Source organism: Austrofundulus limnaeus, unplaced genomic scaffold (assembly GCF_001266775.1).
Source record: "Austrofundulus limnaeus strain Quisiro unplaced genomic scaffold, Austrofundulus_limnaeus-1.0 Scaffold1302, whole genome shotgun sequence".
NCBI lineage: Eukaryota > Metazoa > Chordata > Actinopteri > Cyprinodontiformes > Rivulidae > Austrofundulus > Austrofundulus limnaeus.
The window spans coordinates 37622-52266 of NW_013953704.1; the positions used below are offsets into that span (position 1 = coordinate 37622).

Consider the following 14645-nt stretch of genomic DNA (forward strand, 5'->3'; position numbering starts at 1 on the left):
GAGAGACACCGTAGCAACTCCTTTGCGTTTGGAAGCGGGGGGTTGGGGTGGGGGGAGGACCAGGGAGGATGATTCAACCACTCAACCACTAGATGTCACTGAAAACAACAAATCCTACACACTGTGCCTTTAAGAAAATCAGAACAATACTGCAGAAAGTCCTTCAACTGACAAATGATGGCTAGATTTTTTCAAATGTTGTGTTTGAAAGTATTTTCTCTAGTAAAAATGTATGTAAAACTGATCAGGAGAACTTATTGTGCAAGCGTTTTTATAAAAATGACATTACATTACAGGTGTTTGAACGTGTGACTGGTTAAACACCTTACCAAAACTGGGGATTTGTGTGAAAGAATGTTGAACAAATTCTTGACTCCTCTATAAATATAGTGGCCCCACCCAGAAAAATCCTAGATCCACCACTGCTCTAAAGCAAGAGGAAATGGACCAGATCTGAGTTATGTGTGGTAAACCTTGCATGTCTGTAAAAATATTCAACTGAACCAATCTCCTAAACATAATTTGGTCCTTCACTTGAATATATTTCTAAAAATTGTATTTCTTTCAGTTTGTCTACTCTGGCATTCATCGGGGTCAGCAAAGTTAAGATTCTCATTGCCCAGGGAAACATGCTTCTAGTTGTGTACATGACAATAAACACTTTGAACCCTTGGACATGTTTGTAGGAGAACCTGCAGAAACAGAGGCACAGCCAAAAAATTAGAGGYACAGAATAAATTCAGTCCTCCCTGATTCCACTGCCTCGTGTCTCTTTTCCAGATGCTGAACGAGCATCACGTGATGGTTCGAGTTGGCGGAGGGTGGGAGACCTTCACAGGTTACCTGCAGAAACATGACCCCTGCAGAGGAGGAGGAGGAGGAGGGGTGACTCCCGGCAGATCTGGGGTCAGGTGTGGAGACAAAGTGAAGACCCCCGGCCTGAACATTCCTTCAGACAGTTACCTGGTGGTCGGAGTCCATCATCGTGGCAAGAAGTAGACTCTACAAAAATGTTTAAACTCTTACCTCAATTTTTTTGGAGAAAAACAACCGAGAATTTAATAGAACTGCTTAATTTTTTATATCCAGATTTTTRGTTGTTTCTTTAATATTATCACCAAATACAATTTAAAGTGTTTTATGTATTGCTGTATTATAAGGCCATTGTTAAATGACACATTCTGATTCGTCCTGTTGTTTTGCATTTATTRAAGATCTTTGTTTTTTGTCCTGCAGTTTGCATTGAATTTGTAAGTTTTTGTTTATACTGACAGCAGTAAGAAAAAWTAAAGATGTGTTGATCTGTTTGTTTAATGTACAATTAAGAATATCAACTTTTTTCCTTAAAATACGATATGTTCTAATATTTTTTGTTTGTTTTTGATTAAAATTTCTATAAATGTGGATTACTTCTCATCCCACAGGCGTTAAGTTCTCTTTCTCCTCTAGGTGGCACCATACCCTCAGTGACAAAAAAGACAGTTTTAACCTCTGCTGCTTCACTTCTGGTTTCACTTTCAGCTCCACAAACTACATCATCTTCAAAGGTTCAACATTTCAAAACATTCTGCCGCCTTATTGAACAGAAACGAGTTGTTCGTAACAACAGGAGTTGTTTTGCTGATTTACAGACAGGTTATAGGCACAAACAGGAAGGAGGGGAAAAAAGTCATCTTAATAATTACATGTTTTATTTCAGTTAAATAAAATAGTCAAAATTGGACACATTTTCCTCGTATGTTCAAAGAAACTAACCGGTGAGATCATGCAAGACTGTGATGTCTCTTTATTTTTAGGTCCACACAACATTTGAAGTAGATGCACCCAGTCAGTAGAAATGACTCGTAGAAAATAAAAGCTACCTAAACAGATGCCACTCGGAACGGCGGCACGTTGACTTTGCATTTCTCATTGCACGCAGCAAWGTAACACAAGAAGGGACCACTTTCTAATGATTTCACAACACGTTTGAATACATTGTTCACCTTGTGATGACCTYGTCTGCTCTCTACAAGCTCCGTGTTTTGTTAATGTCTCGCAAAAAGTTGCTACTGTGCTGCTGCAGACACAGCTGCGAGTTATCTGGTTTCTGAAATGTATCATTTGAGGTGTGTGTGTGTGGGGGGGGTCTGTGCTTCTAAATGTTTGTAATACTTCACGACAGCATATCAGTGCTGCAAAGGTCAGATTTTCCCACCAATGACACAAAAAAACCTAACAAGAGTTGTGCGTAGTTGTGCCTCAGCCATAACAACACATTATACTCGCACCAAATACTTATACAYAACAGTTTACTGCTTTCAGTAACACTCAGATTTAAGGGATAGTTCGGATCTTTTGAAGTGGAGTTCTTTGGGAAGGTCATGCACARTCATCTACAGCAGGTAAGATAATAATTGTTCATAACCTTTAGAGCTACACTTTAATGTGACTGCCACATCAAATGTTTGTAAAATGTATGAAAGCTTTTTTGGAAAAGATAACATTAATAGCATATTGCAAATAAATAAATAAATAAATTCACTGCTGAGATGAACAGTTCAAATATTTGAATGTGAAGTAACAGGAAGTGATGTCAAAGGGGATGTCTGCAAGTTGCTACAATGGCTAACAAAGACTGTAGAGAGGAATCTGATGTGTCTTTAGTTTTATTGAGTCACTATCAGAGAGATGAAGAAGAGTCATAGTTCAAAATAATATATCAATAATCAAAAACAATGGAGTTTTATTTTTAAAGAGTTCCCCTTTGATGTCACTTCCTGTTTCTCTTTGGCAGAGCTAACTTCAAACAAAAATATGCCAGCTATGTGACAAAATGGGTAAAACCGTTTATTTTGTGCCAATTTTCTTAAATTTAAAGATGTTTAGTTTGACTTTTTGTGTTTTAAAGATATGCACGTCACAGACACGTTAAAAGAACCAAACTATCCCTTTACCGTGAATGAGCTGAAGTGTGAACTTAAAACAGTAGAAAACTAAAATATCAAACAGCACTTTATTCTAAGCAATGACTATATATAAAAAAGTCTTCTCATATGTATGTCAGCATTTCTCATAAATAGAATTAGACCCTGAAGACACAACATGATGTGAAGCCAAACTCTTTTTTTTAAAGACACAACATGGTGCTCGACACACACTCTGATCACCTCCTGCAGAGTCACAGGATCTGACGATACAAACTTCAATCATGCCTCAKTTCATTTCCTCGTTAACGACGTTACAGAAAATGACAGAATATCACATACAGTGTTGTTAAACGCACTATAATACCTTATTTATTTAGTTTTTTCTACTATGAGAGTCATTAAAGCTGAGGGGATACATCAGGATTCCTCCTGTATAAACTTTAACACACATGGCTGTAATCTTCTTTTAACTAGAAACTTGTTTAATGTCACTACTGTAGAAAAACTGGGTCCTGTTCTCAGAGGGGTGAGGGGACGGGACGACAAAAATCATGTTAAAATATTTTCTATTGTTAGCAGGTTAATTAAATTTCTCTTTTCATTGTAACTTTAAATCCTCTTTCAGAATCTGTTCCAACAAATACACCAACAAAATGATTCGCAATTAAAACGAAATGACACCAATGGGGAAATGATTTTAAACATAAATAATTATTATTACTCCAATATTTTGTTTGTGAAAATGTCAATGTTTTATTTAGAAGTTGAATATTTGATAAAAAAAATTGTTGGCATCAAATATCACAACACATAAAACCTAAGTTATTAAAGTTATTTAGTTTAGCCCCCTGGTGACCTCAGAGTGATTTTATCTTTCAAGTTTCTGGATTAAAGTCATTGTAAGTCTGAAAAATATCAAATATATACATCAAGTTTTTAACACATAATGAAAAATTACAATTTGTGCTTTGCTGTTTGATTTTATTTATTTATGTTTTATTCTTTTTTTGGTTGTTTGTTTTTTGTCAAAATTGAACTGGACGTTTTTCTCTTTCTTAAATAAAATGACAAAATAAAGAAATATTTCTTGCACATTTTAAGAACTTGTACACTCTTGATATAAAATACTGTTTCAAGATCAAGACAGGATTGATCTCACTAATGACAGTTAAGAAGTCCGTATTTTATTTTATGATTTAATGACTTAACAATTCATTAAAAAAAAGATCAGCTTTTCTACTGAAAACATTGTTTTGATGAAGATTGTTATTTCTTCTATATTTTCTTTGTTGGTCATTTTTTATGCAATTCTGATATTTGATTTTACAGCTTTTAATAGTTCTTTCCTAAAAAAAAACTGCATTTTATTCAGAGTATTAAAAATACTGATACTAAAGGAGAATAAAAAAAAATACTGGCTTTGGAGTTTGCTTTAAAATATTACTGTCACGTTAAGATTTACCTGCCAGTAAAAACCTGGGTTTTTGCTGTTTTACTTTTGTTCGTTTTTCTTAAAAGGTAAAGTCTGAAACCAAACATAAAATGTTCTCCTGAATTTTACAAAATGGTTCGTTTTGAAAGAGTTTACTCCAGTAGTTTTCCAGATATATTTATACACAAAGTAATGTGGGTCTGCGCTAAACGTACACTAAGCACTCGGCTGAATACATGAACAACCTGTCACATGACTGATCTACAGGCTGCAGTAGGACAAATGAAACAACTCATAAAATAAGTTTTTCTTTTGGCTGCTTCCTTCCAGAAGCTGCAGCCTCAGACAGAGAAAATGGAAATAAGACTAACAATACGACAAATGTCAAAACCACTGATATGAGGACAATAATGTGGATCTTGTTTCTTATGTCATACTTCTTAAAATTAATCTTTTTTTTCTACACACAAAAAAGATATAATGGATTTAATTGAATTTWTTATGTGAACTGGTTCCACTCAACTGAATTGAGTAACGGTAACTCATTTACTTTAATGTGTTACCTTTTCTCATTTCAGTTAAGTGGAACCAGTTGTCACATTTTTTAATTTAAATCCACTGTCTGTTTTTTGAGTGTAGCTTATTTAGTAACTGGATTAAACTCATCATCTCTATTCTGTCAGCTGTTRTTTCCTCCAAGCAGACACTAAAAATATCTTTTTTTAATCAACTTCATTTAAACAAAAATCTGGCTAAACATTGCATGTGGAAATGTCAAATATTTGCTTATTAAGGCAAAATCACTTCTGTGTATTACCGTAGTTTTAATCGCTCTAACCAACTGCAGGATCCATCACCAGCTTATCTTTTTTTTTTACATCAGGTGTGTGTTTTACTACGTATAAGCAATGAAACATCACTATTAGCATTTTTTTTTACTTTAACCTACAAACAATTACACACATACAATCAAAAGAAATAGAAATTCTGACAGGATCTAAGCTAGTTTTTCTGTGTTTCTTTGTGTTCTCAAGATTTCCCCAGAAAAAAAAAAAATTGGCATGTGTGGAAAAAAGTTGATATGTGTGTTTTTGTTTCCTTCGCAGGAGTGTGAGTGGCTTCATGGATTTCAAGGAGCACCAGTTTAAGACGAATTCTCTTCAGAGAAAACAGTCACCTTTAGATCAAAACATAAAAAAAAGTCCTCTTAGATCATCAGTCAGTAGCTGCTGTACAAGTTCTTCGTTCTGTTCCCGGAGGTCCAGCYAGAGATTTCAAGATTTAACGTGAGAAGTTTGTAATTCTGCGTCTGTCACAACTCAGGCACACTGCACACGGACAGAGGATGGAGATGTCGAAGGTGACGTGACAATTAAAACGGTTTCAGAGTCAAACACCAAAGCTGGGAGGTGGGGTAAGAGGCGGGGCGGGMGGTGGCTCGTGCATCCCGTGCTTCCTTTCGTCACACGGTTCCGTTTTCCTGCCTCGGTTTGTGGGTCGTGGTGCGAGCGGGCGTGCTCAGGGACGGGGCCAGGGTGCAGAGGAAGCCCGCCAGCAGCGTGAGGCCGAGGCCCCCCCAGGCACAGAACATGGACCAGCCGTAGCCGTGGCTAATGTCTTCGGGGAGGCCGTACATGGAGCGCGGGAAACGGGACAGCTCGAAGTTGATCCCCGCCACGCACGTGCACAGCGAGATGATGCAACACGTCCCTGCGTGAAACCAGAGAGCAGCAGTGATTTAAACGGGATCAATCGTTAAAATTCCTACGTGGCCTGAACGCCTCGCTGCGAGATGAGCATCGTGTTACTGCGAGACATTGATCTGCTAGCTTGTGTTCCACCTAAATGTGCTCTCAGCTGTCACCAAGTAAACACAGTAACTGAATCAAAGTGTGGGTCTGGTCTGCATGTGAGAGGCGTGTGCACGTGTGCTTTCACAGTACCTCCCATGAGGAAGAGTAGCCCGGCTACATATTGCATGAGGTCATGCTGCTGGCAGCATCCCAGCACTCCGATGATCCAGCCGAAGAGGATGATGGACACGGCCATGCCGACGAAGCCGGCCGTCATTCTTCGTAGATCTGCAAGCCAGGAGGGAGAACGTCACAAGCTGCGACTCCGAACTGTCAAACCAGAAAACTCACATTCTGAGTGCGTGAAGGAGCAGCTCAAACAAAAGCTCACTTTGACCTTGATAAAGAAAGAATTTGAGGAATATTGATAAGATTAAGATGTCATTTAACGCTTTCATTACTTTGTGTTTCTTTCAGCGCCTCCCTTCCTCACTGGTTGCCACTAAATATTTCTGCTGAATGTCCCTCCTGATGCAAACAGGATCAGACTTTTTTATATAAATATGTTTATACATGGCCTGTTTTATGTTTAAAGATGCATCTATATGGATTATTGACTGATGCTTAGTTACCTCCGCCAAGGGCGAGGTAATGTTTTCGGTTGCGTATGTCTGTCTGTTTGTCGTTCTGTCTGTGGACGACATTACTCAAAAACTTGTGGATGGATTGTCATGACATTTTTACCACATGTGGCCAAGGAACACACCTTTAAACTTTGGTCATGTTCCAGATCACAATGCGGATACAGGATTTTTTTTTCTTTTAACCCTCTGAGATGGGCAAAGCTGTGATGCTTTCACAGGGCTTCTGTAAAAAACAGTGAGCTGGATTGGACAGCACGGACTTCAAACTTTATAAAAGTTATGTTAAAACCACATTTAATGATGAATAATTTTTGTCATAATATGCGCATTTACGCATATTTACGCATTTACAGAGCGTTTTGTGACCAGGAAGTGCGTGACTGCACTATGAAACTGATTTTTCCCATTTCCTCAAACACACCACATTTCCGAAACAACCAATCAAAACAGTTTGTCTCTACTAGGCTTGTAAACAGAGAGCTGCCGGGCCTCAAAGTTTGGAGACGGGGCAGTCAGGAAGCACTTTATAAAGAGAGTCAAACCATTACAAACTCATACAAGGGGATAAAACAGACGTTTTACATGGTGAAATGTGACTGATGAAAACTTAGGAGCTTAACCCCACACCAGTTTAACGATGAATAACGTCGGGTGACGAGTCTGACTTTTTTTTTCACATTGGACTCCATTGAGAAGAAATCCCGTGCATACTGCCTGCTTAAATGTTCAGTACGTCAGAACTTTTTCGGCAAATGTGTTTCCATCTCTGCTTTTGCGCATTAACTCTTACAGGATGGGAGAAATTGGTCTTGGCGGAGGTTTGCACTCTCCGAGTGCTTCTAGTTTCTTATGGTATAGCAAATTGTCATTTTGAGAAAAGGGGCAGATAAAACAAGATTTTTTTTCTTTCACCTGCTCCTTTTCATTCAAAACTTGTGTTTATAACAACGTGTGATATGTTCATTTTAAACTGTAAATGAATGAAAATAAATAAAAACTTTAATGAACACTAGTCTTGCAGTACGACAGAGTATTAGTTCCACACAAAATATTAGTTTTTTTATTACAAGTCATAATATTATGAGATTAAAGTTGTAATATTATAAGAAAAGTCTTAATGACGTCTATTTTCTGTTCCTGATTTTTCTCATTTCCTCCTCATTTTCATCACACCTGCTGTGGACGGCCATGTGTGTCTCTGTGTTTATAAAGTAGCCCACAATGACTTTTGGGTCACCTTTGATGTAAAATGCTTTCATCCAAATTATGTGTTAATTATGGCTTCAGTTTATCATAAAGTCATTTTCACAATTGTTTCAAAGTCCTGCTGCTGATAATTTGATGCTAATGTGCTGAAAGTTGAAGTATTTCTTTAAACCGATACTAAAGAACAGTGGTGGGCACAGTTCACCTAAAGCACTAAKAGGGGAACTAATTTCCTGATTAGTGCTTTAGGGCTTTTGCTAATTTAAAAATTTCTAAGTGGATTAGAACTAGCTAAATTTATWGGCTAAATTTAGAAGCACTAACTGAGGTCTATAAATTATTGATCAACATTAATATGTGTGTCARTATGTGTGTCACTGATCCACCCGGTGACAATATGAACCCAAATACAGCTGTGCAATGTCAATGATAAGTCTTCAGAGAGMAACATGTGACTCATGTTGTCTGTTGAAGAATGTTCATAGGTTGACTGGGTTATTTTAGTGCTAAAAGGCTCCACAAACTCAGGCACACTTCACTCCGCTCGGACTCAATGTGGACACGAAGTGGCCGTCCGCCAGACGTATTTTACATTGTATTTTTTACATTCGCAGTGTCGCACAACAAACTGCCTGGCGAGTACTGTTTTGGATGAGACACCATGCTGATAACGTTGAGAATCTGTCATTTGTGGACTGAATGGAGTCAAATTTTGAAGAGCGTCACATGGAGGAGATTAGAAAACTTTATATAAAGACTTTCAACGAGCAACAAATTTGTGGGAGGAAATAGCTCAGATCCTGGGTAAGGTAGTTCTTTTCTTTTTTTTCTTTTGTTGTTTTAAAGCTAATATGCAAACTGTTTCTTCCTCCTCATCCTTGACATCATGACTGAAATTGTGAGAAAATAAGGAATTTGTCAGGTGGTCAGTACGCTCGAGTATGAAGTCTCAAACATCTGTGGACCGTGTGCGCGGAGTCCGCGTGGCTCATGGACCACACACAGAACACCCGAGTCTGTGGGAACCTTTACAATTTGCTTTTGTTAGAATTTTTGGTGAGTTAGTGCTTTAGAGTTAGGGGACTTCAATATTTGAGTTAGTGTTTTAGGGCTAGTGGAGCTAATTTTTAGATTAGTGCTGCCCACCACTGCTAAAGAACAACCTCACAAGTTGCTCAACATTCCTCACTTTAACACAGTGGTTAGATTGTTTTTTTCGTGTAAAGGTTCTTGTAATGTTACGACTTTATTCTCGTATTGTTTTGACTTTAATTCCACAACATTATGACATTATTCTCGCACAATATTTTTCTCGTAAACTTTACTCTCATAATATTATGAGTTTTTTTCATACAACTTTATTTTCGTAATGTTATGAGTTTAATGTCGTAATATTATTACTTGTTATAAAAAAGGGGTTAGGGTTAGAGTTAATCGTGTTGTGTGGCCCTAATACTCGAACCCAAATGAATTCATTAATTTAATAAATGTAATTTGATCAAACAAATTTGGTTTGAAGGCATCCAAGTTAAAATATGAGCTAATGTTATTGCTTTTTTTCCTGGGTTTTAAGTTCTTGTTTGTTTCCTTTGACAGATTTAATGCTTGTGTTTGTTTGGTTCTGGTGGATCCTGTTTACATGAGAAAGATGTCTGATAACTTTAGGTTTTTTTATATTTACAGTTTATTATTCAACAACAACAAAAAAAAAATCAATGCATTGTGTCATTTAAACTGTGATTTAGGATCATTTTATGTTTGGTTCTTGCTCTTGTTTCATATTCTGTGTTACTGAATTACACTAATGTGTCCCAATTTGTTTCGGTTAGTTTTCCATTTTAATCTCCCCTCACAGCTGCTCCTAATTTACTTATCAGACCACCTGCGATGTGTCGGTTGTTATTATCTGTCTGGGTAAATATTACCGGCTTTTCTATTCTCTATCAGAATCTTTCAGGGTTTTTTTCTTTAGTCTTTCGACAGTGGGCGACAACGTTTGTGTCTGCATTCATGTGTCTGTTAGCAAAATATCCTTTGAACTCTTGGGTGGATTTGAAAGGAGACATATGACGCTTTTAAATTGTTCTGTTTCCCAATTAAATCTTTCAGTTGGGGTCTTTATAAAGGGAAACTGGGTCGGAATCCCTCCTTACTGTAACTCCACAAGACCYGCCCCATTTTTGGGGTGTGTCTCACAGATCGAYTCGTTTTGAGGCTGTCTTTTTAAATACAAACGAGGTGCCTCACACCCCGCCCCCATCCTGCTTCCAGAGTGGTCCATTCTAGTTTGATAGAGAGGATTACGACTATATAGCTGTGCAGGAACTTTTCATTTACAAATAAACTAAAAGATGTCAACAAGGGAAGACTTGTCCATCCAGCCTGACATGTTGGAGCCAGAGTCTGACCCAGAACCAGAACCAGAGGAGAATGAAGACCACCAAACTGTAGTTGGGAAGTCCAGACCTTATTCAGAAGTTCTGTTGCAAATAATTTGATGTAATAGTTCAGAAAATGACCCAGACGATAGAGAAAACTGAACAAGTTGAAAAATATAACCCAAACAGAATATAAAGATATTCTTGTAGCACCAGAAGAAACTCAATTTAAATTTTCATCTATGACACATTCAGAGCTGGAACAGATTGCACCTGAACTTCATTTAAAACATCTTTGTTGGAGTCAACATTATCACAATAGTTCATGTAGCAAAATGTCCGACGAGTCAGTTGAAATGTTTAACAAAACTTTCAGGAAATCATCTTTTGATTTTGATGAACATCTGATTAAATTCAATCCAATTAAAAACTGTAGCTAATTAGTATTTTAGCAAAAACCTACATGACTCCGTTTTACAGATACTCAGCTACAGATTGTGTGAGATCTCACAACATCATGTAAGAGCTTGCATATTTCTAGTTTTAAGATTTGCTCAAACTGAAATAAACATTTCTTCAAACATCTTGTTATAAAAAATGTGACCTTCAATAAAAACAATCCAGTAACAGTAAGAGAATCGTGTTTTTAAAGCGCCTGTTTCACACAATCAGTAAACAAAACCTCATTTAATGAAAAAACAAGCAAAACTGGAACTAAATGTTTCTAGTTTTTTTATTTATTTTAATTTTCTTAAGTTGTTTTCTAGATAAAGCAGTAAAAGATAAAGACAATAAATATTTAAAAGGCTGTATTTCAGTATACAATCCCACAAACCCTGTCAGACTTACGGAGTGCGTGCCACTCGTCCTGACGAATGGTCTTTGTGATGTTGACGGGTAAATTTCGTGGCAGGATGGATGAGGAATAGTGATACTTGACCGGGGTACACCTTTGAATTATTCCTAAAGAAGAAGAAAACGATAAAGACTAAAGTTAGAACTAAAGGACGAAAAGTTTTTTTTTTTTTAAATGTGGCAAAAAAAAAACTGAAGCTTTTATTTTCTTCTGGGACCATGGGATGATGACTTAAACTCCTTTTTTTGTGTGTTCCAACTTCATAAGTTTTGTTTTTCCAAGCTGGTAAACGTGTTTATTTCACTCCAACGCAGTAATTAAATGAGGATTAACAAAKAATTAATGCTCCGGTCTGAAGTGAATACTTTCATATTTTTAACACATTTTGTTTTTTTAAAACTTTACTTATTTTCCGTGCCAAACAACACTTAATTAAATTAAAGTAGAGGCGGAGTCCTTTTTGTTAGCACTTTACAGTTATTGATATATTTTCAAAAAGCCATTAAAATGTTTTAAACTATCAAGAAAATCCTCACAATGTTGATCAAAGTTTCAATCTTCTTTACAGTTTTTGGTAAGTGTAAAATGTTTCTAAAGGACACTTTTTCTTATTCTATTTCAAAACAGACTTTGATGTAAAACTGTATCATATATCTTACCTGTTGTAGAATAATTGTTGGTACATAGCTATTCATTGCTTTAGAAGAAGATATATTTGGATCTGCCTGGCTCTGCTCAGGATGGTTCAAATGGTAGTTAAGATTATCTGAAGTGGGGTTCTGTGGAAATGTTATAAACAATCAATATCTTACCTGTTGTAGAATAATTGTTGGTACATAGCTATTCAAGCAGAAAGTCTCAGTTTGCTCTGGAAATCCAACGTTTAGCTACTATTTAAGCTTTAATTCAAAATAATGCAAAACTGACAACACTGTCAACAACATTCACATGAAGCTATTTGATATTTTTGAAAGTGGATGGCAGAAATCCACTTTGGTTTTGGCCCTACTTGAACAGATCTGTCAGGATTTAATCCAGAGTGAGGTCGATAAAAGAGCCATCCACAACAGGTAAGATTCTATTGTTTGTCATCTATCCACAGAACCTCAACTTCAAAAGATCTGAATAGAGAATACACATTGTGTTTGATATCATCGCTACACTCCAGTTACTGGAGCTGTTATAAGGTCAAACAAATTCAGACTGTTGATAAGAGTTTGTTTAGAACACTTCTGTTCATCATTGCAAACATTCAACCTGAGCAGAGGCCAAAATGAAATCATTTAAGAGTTGATTTTTCAGAACAACTTTCAACCTCCAACAAACAGCGCAGAAGCTCCTTGAAATGTAAACTATTTCGGGATTTCTCATGGCGGTAGCCGTAAAGGTCTTTAAAGCATCAATAAAATTAGCCGTTTTAAATCTAAACATTTGCCTAAAAATCAACAGTAGTTCACCCAGTAAACTTGTAAAGATTGCACAGCTACTATAAGTAAACTGTTGGAGACTAGTTGGTGATTTCAATTTGCAAGAAAACTGCCCCCCAAAAATGGCTAATGTTCTAGTTTTTAATTACTGTTTGTGTGCATTTCTAACAGAACTGTAGGCCGTGCACATGTTTAAGATTTAATCTACACTTTAGAATTAAAGATAGGTATTTGGAGCAGTTTTTTTAAATCATTCTTATTGAACATCGGCGTGGTTTTCAGAGCTGGATGTTTGGCGCTGCAGCCTCAGATGTTTTCTGTTATTGGAAAAGCTCGCATGCTGTCAAAAAATACTAGAAATACAGAAACTGAGAAGTGTTTGAGATGTTCATACTTATTATTAGAGAAAATTGTCACGTTTTTCAAGCACGTTTTAAATTCAAAAGGCAAAGAATATGATTTATAGAGGCTTAAGCAGCACACTTAGGATAAAATAAAGGGGAAAAAATGTCACAGGATCGAGAGAAGGCAAATGAATATATCACTCTGAACGACTGTTTTCATCACCTTTTGGAGGTATAGTGGTAACCAACACAGCGGTCCTTGTTTTTCCTTGTTGATCATTAAAATAAATAAATTGAAGAAGAACATGAACACAAGTTTTCTTCTGAGGTACATGTGATGGCAATGTTTTTCTATAAATTTAATGCACTTATCTGCAAGAAAAAAGCAAAATAATACAAGTTTCACACTGAAACTCAGTATTTTACCAAAATTTAAGATGTTCATTATGAAATCATGAAGAAAGCAGAGAATCATGAAGTAAGATTTTAAATCAGCACTATGGTTTCTCATGTTGATGGTTAATTAAACATTGTAAGAAAAATACAGTGCTTATAAAAACAGGTTAAACTTAGAGGCAGTTAGTTTCCTGTGTGATATTTGAATTTATTCTTCACTAATGGATTTATTTAGAACAGACAGATGGGTTTTAAATGATCATGACACTTAACTGAGAGAAAATATCAATAATGAGTCCATTGAGCTGTTCTGAGGTCAGTTGATGAGTGAGGGTTCCCCTATGAACACATTAAAACCCAACAATAACGATGATCAGAAAGCTTAGCATCTTAATCTGAGGCCTGATGAGACAAACATCAGCTCCATACCAGAAGGTTTTAGTTTCTCTGAGATTATTCTCTCTCAGTACCATGGACAGCAGCTTTCACTAATCAGGACATAAGCTCAAGGTAAACAATAAGATGTAAGGAAGGTGAGAGGATGCTGCGCTCCTCGGCCTGCAGCATCAGGCTCCATGTTTACCTTTGTAGATCAGGTCCTCGGTCTCCAGGTCGAAGCCCTCCCGGTGACACTTCCTCCAGAGCCCGGAGATGGTGGAGTTAAACTGCCGGCTGCAGTGGGACTCCATGGCGGACGCTGCGGCCACGAAGTGCCGCTTCTCCCGGATGAGAGGAGTGGCGCGCGGGCCGCTGCCTCCCCGCTCCGGGCTCCCCCTCAGAGGCATCTGGAGCGGGAGGTTGTGGCTCGGGATGTAGATGTAGCCGGGGTCGTTCCGCTTGTTGGCGTAGTTCTTACACCGCTCCCGGTGCCTCCTGGCGTCGGTCTCGTACCAGTAGTCGGTGCAGATCGCCATGGCGAGCAGCCCGAGCGCGCAGAGAGCCAAGAAGAGCCCTGCGCTCGTCAGGATTTTCATAGCGGCCATCTTCCCCGCTCGCTCGACGGAGAGCCCCGAAACAAGAAGGTTCCTCCGTGGCCGTGGAGGCGCTGGCACCGCGCGAGGATAATCCACGACGGCACCTCAGAGCCTCCCGCGGTCCTGCGCCCGGAGCATGACGCTGCGAAGCCGGCGCGCTGAGGACTGGACGCTGCGGTCTTTTGTTGTGGTGCCCGCTGGATGTGATGTTGTTCCCACCATCTGCTCTGGTACAGGAGGAGCAGGAGAGGAGAGGAGGAGAGGGGATGGATGAGGAGGAGGCAGG

General features: G+C 37.9%; 2 protein-coding genes across 3 annotated transcripts in view; one reads left to right on the top strand and one right to left on the bottom strand.

The window, feature by feature from the left end:
- LOC106534905 (growth arrest-specific protein 2) overlaps window positions 1-1406 on the top strand; it is an 18356-nt gene extending 16950 nt beyond the window's left edge. For both annotated transcript variants that reach the window (XM_014031697.1, XM_014031696.1), the window contains exon 8: window positions 781-1406. In XM_014031697.1, the coding sequence (XP_013887151.1) occupies window positions 781-999 (219 nt within the window). In that variant the 3' untranslated portion in view covers window positions 1000-1406. The remainder of the gene's footprint in view (window positions 1-780) is intronic.
- A 1410-nt stretch (window positions 1407-2816) lies between these two features.
- tmem276b (transmembrane protein 276b) lies at window positions 2817-14645 on the bottom strand. The gene is made up of 4 exons (XM_014031699.1): window positions 13969-14645; window positions 11212-11325; window positions 6285-6422; window positions 2817-6051 (listed from the first exon to the last, which is right to left on the bottom strand). Exons 1-4 carry the CDS (start codon window positions 14366-14368, stop codon window positions 5804-5806), a joined length of 900 nt encoding a protein of 299 aa, XP_013887153.1. The 5' UTR covers window positions 14369-14645; the 3' UTR covers window positions 2817-5803.

Bases quoted from the DNA above. Each gene is read 5' to 3' on its own strand.
- tmem276b (XM_014031699.1), bottom strand. From the start codon at position 14,368: ATGGCCGCTATGAAAATCCTGACGAGCGCAGGGCTCTTCTTGGCTCTC. The intron at 11,326-13,968 runs GTAAACATGGAG...CTTCTTCTTTAG, and splicing joins CGAGGACCTGATCTACAAAG to GAATAATTCAAAGGTGTACC. The intron at 6,423-11,211 runs GTAAGTCTGACA...CCTGGCTTGCAG, and splicing joins GGACGAGTGGCACGCACTCC to ATCTACGAAGAATGACGGCC.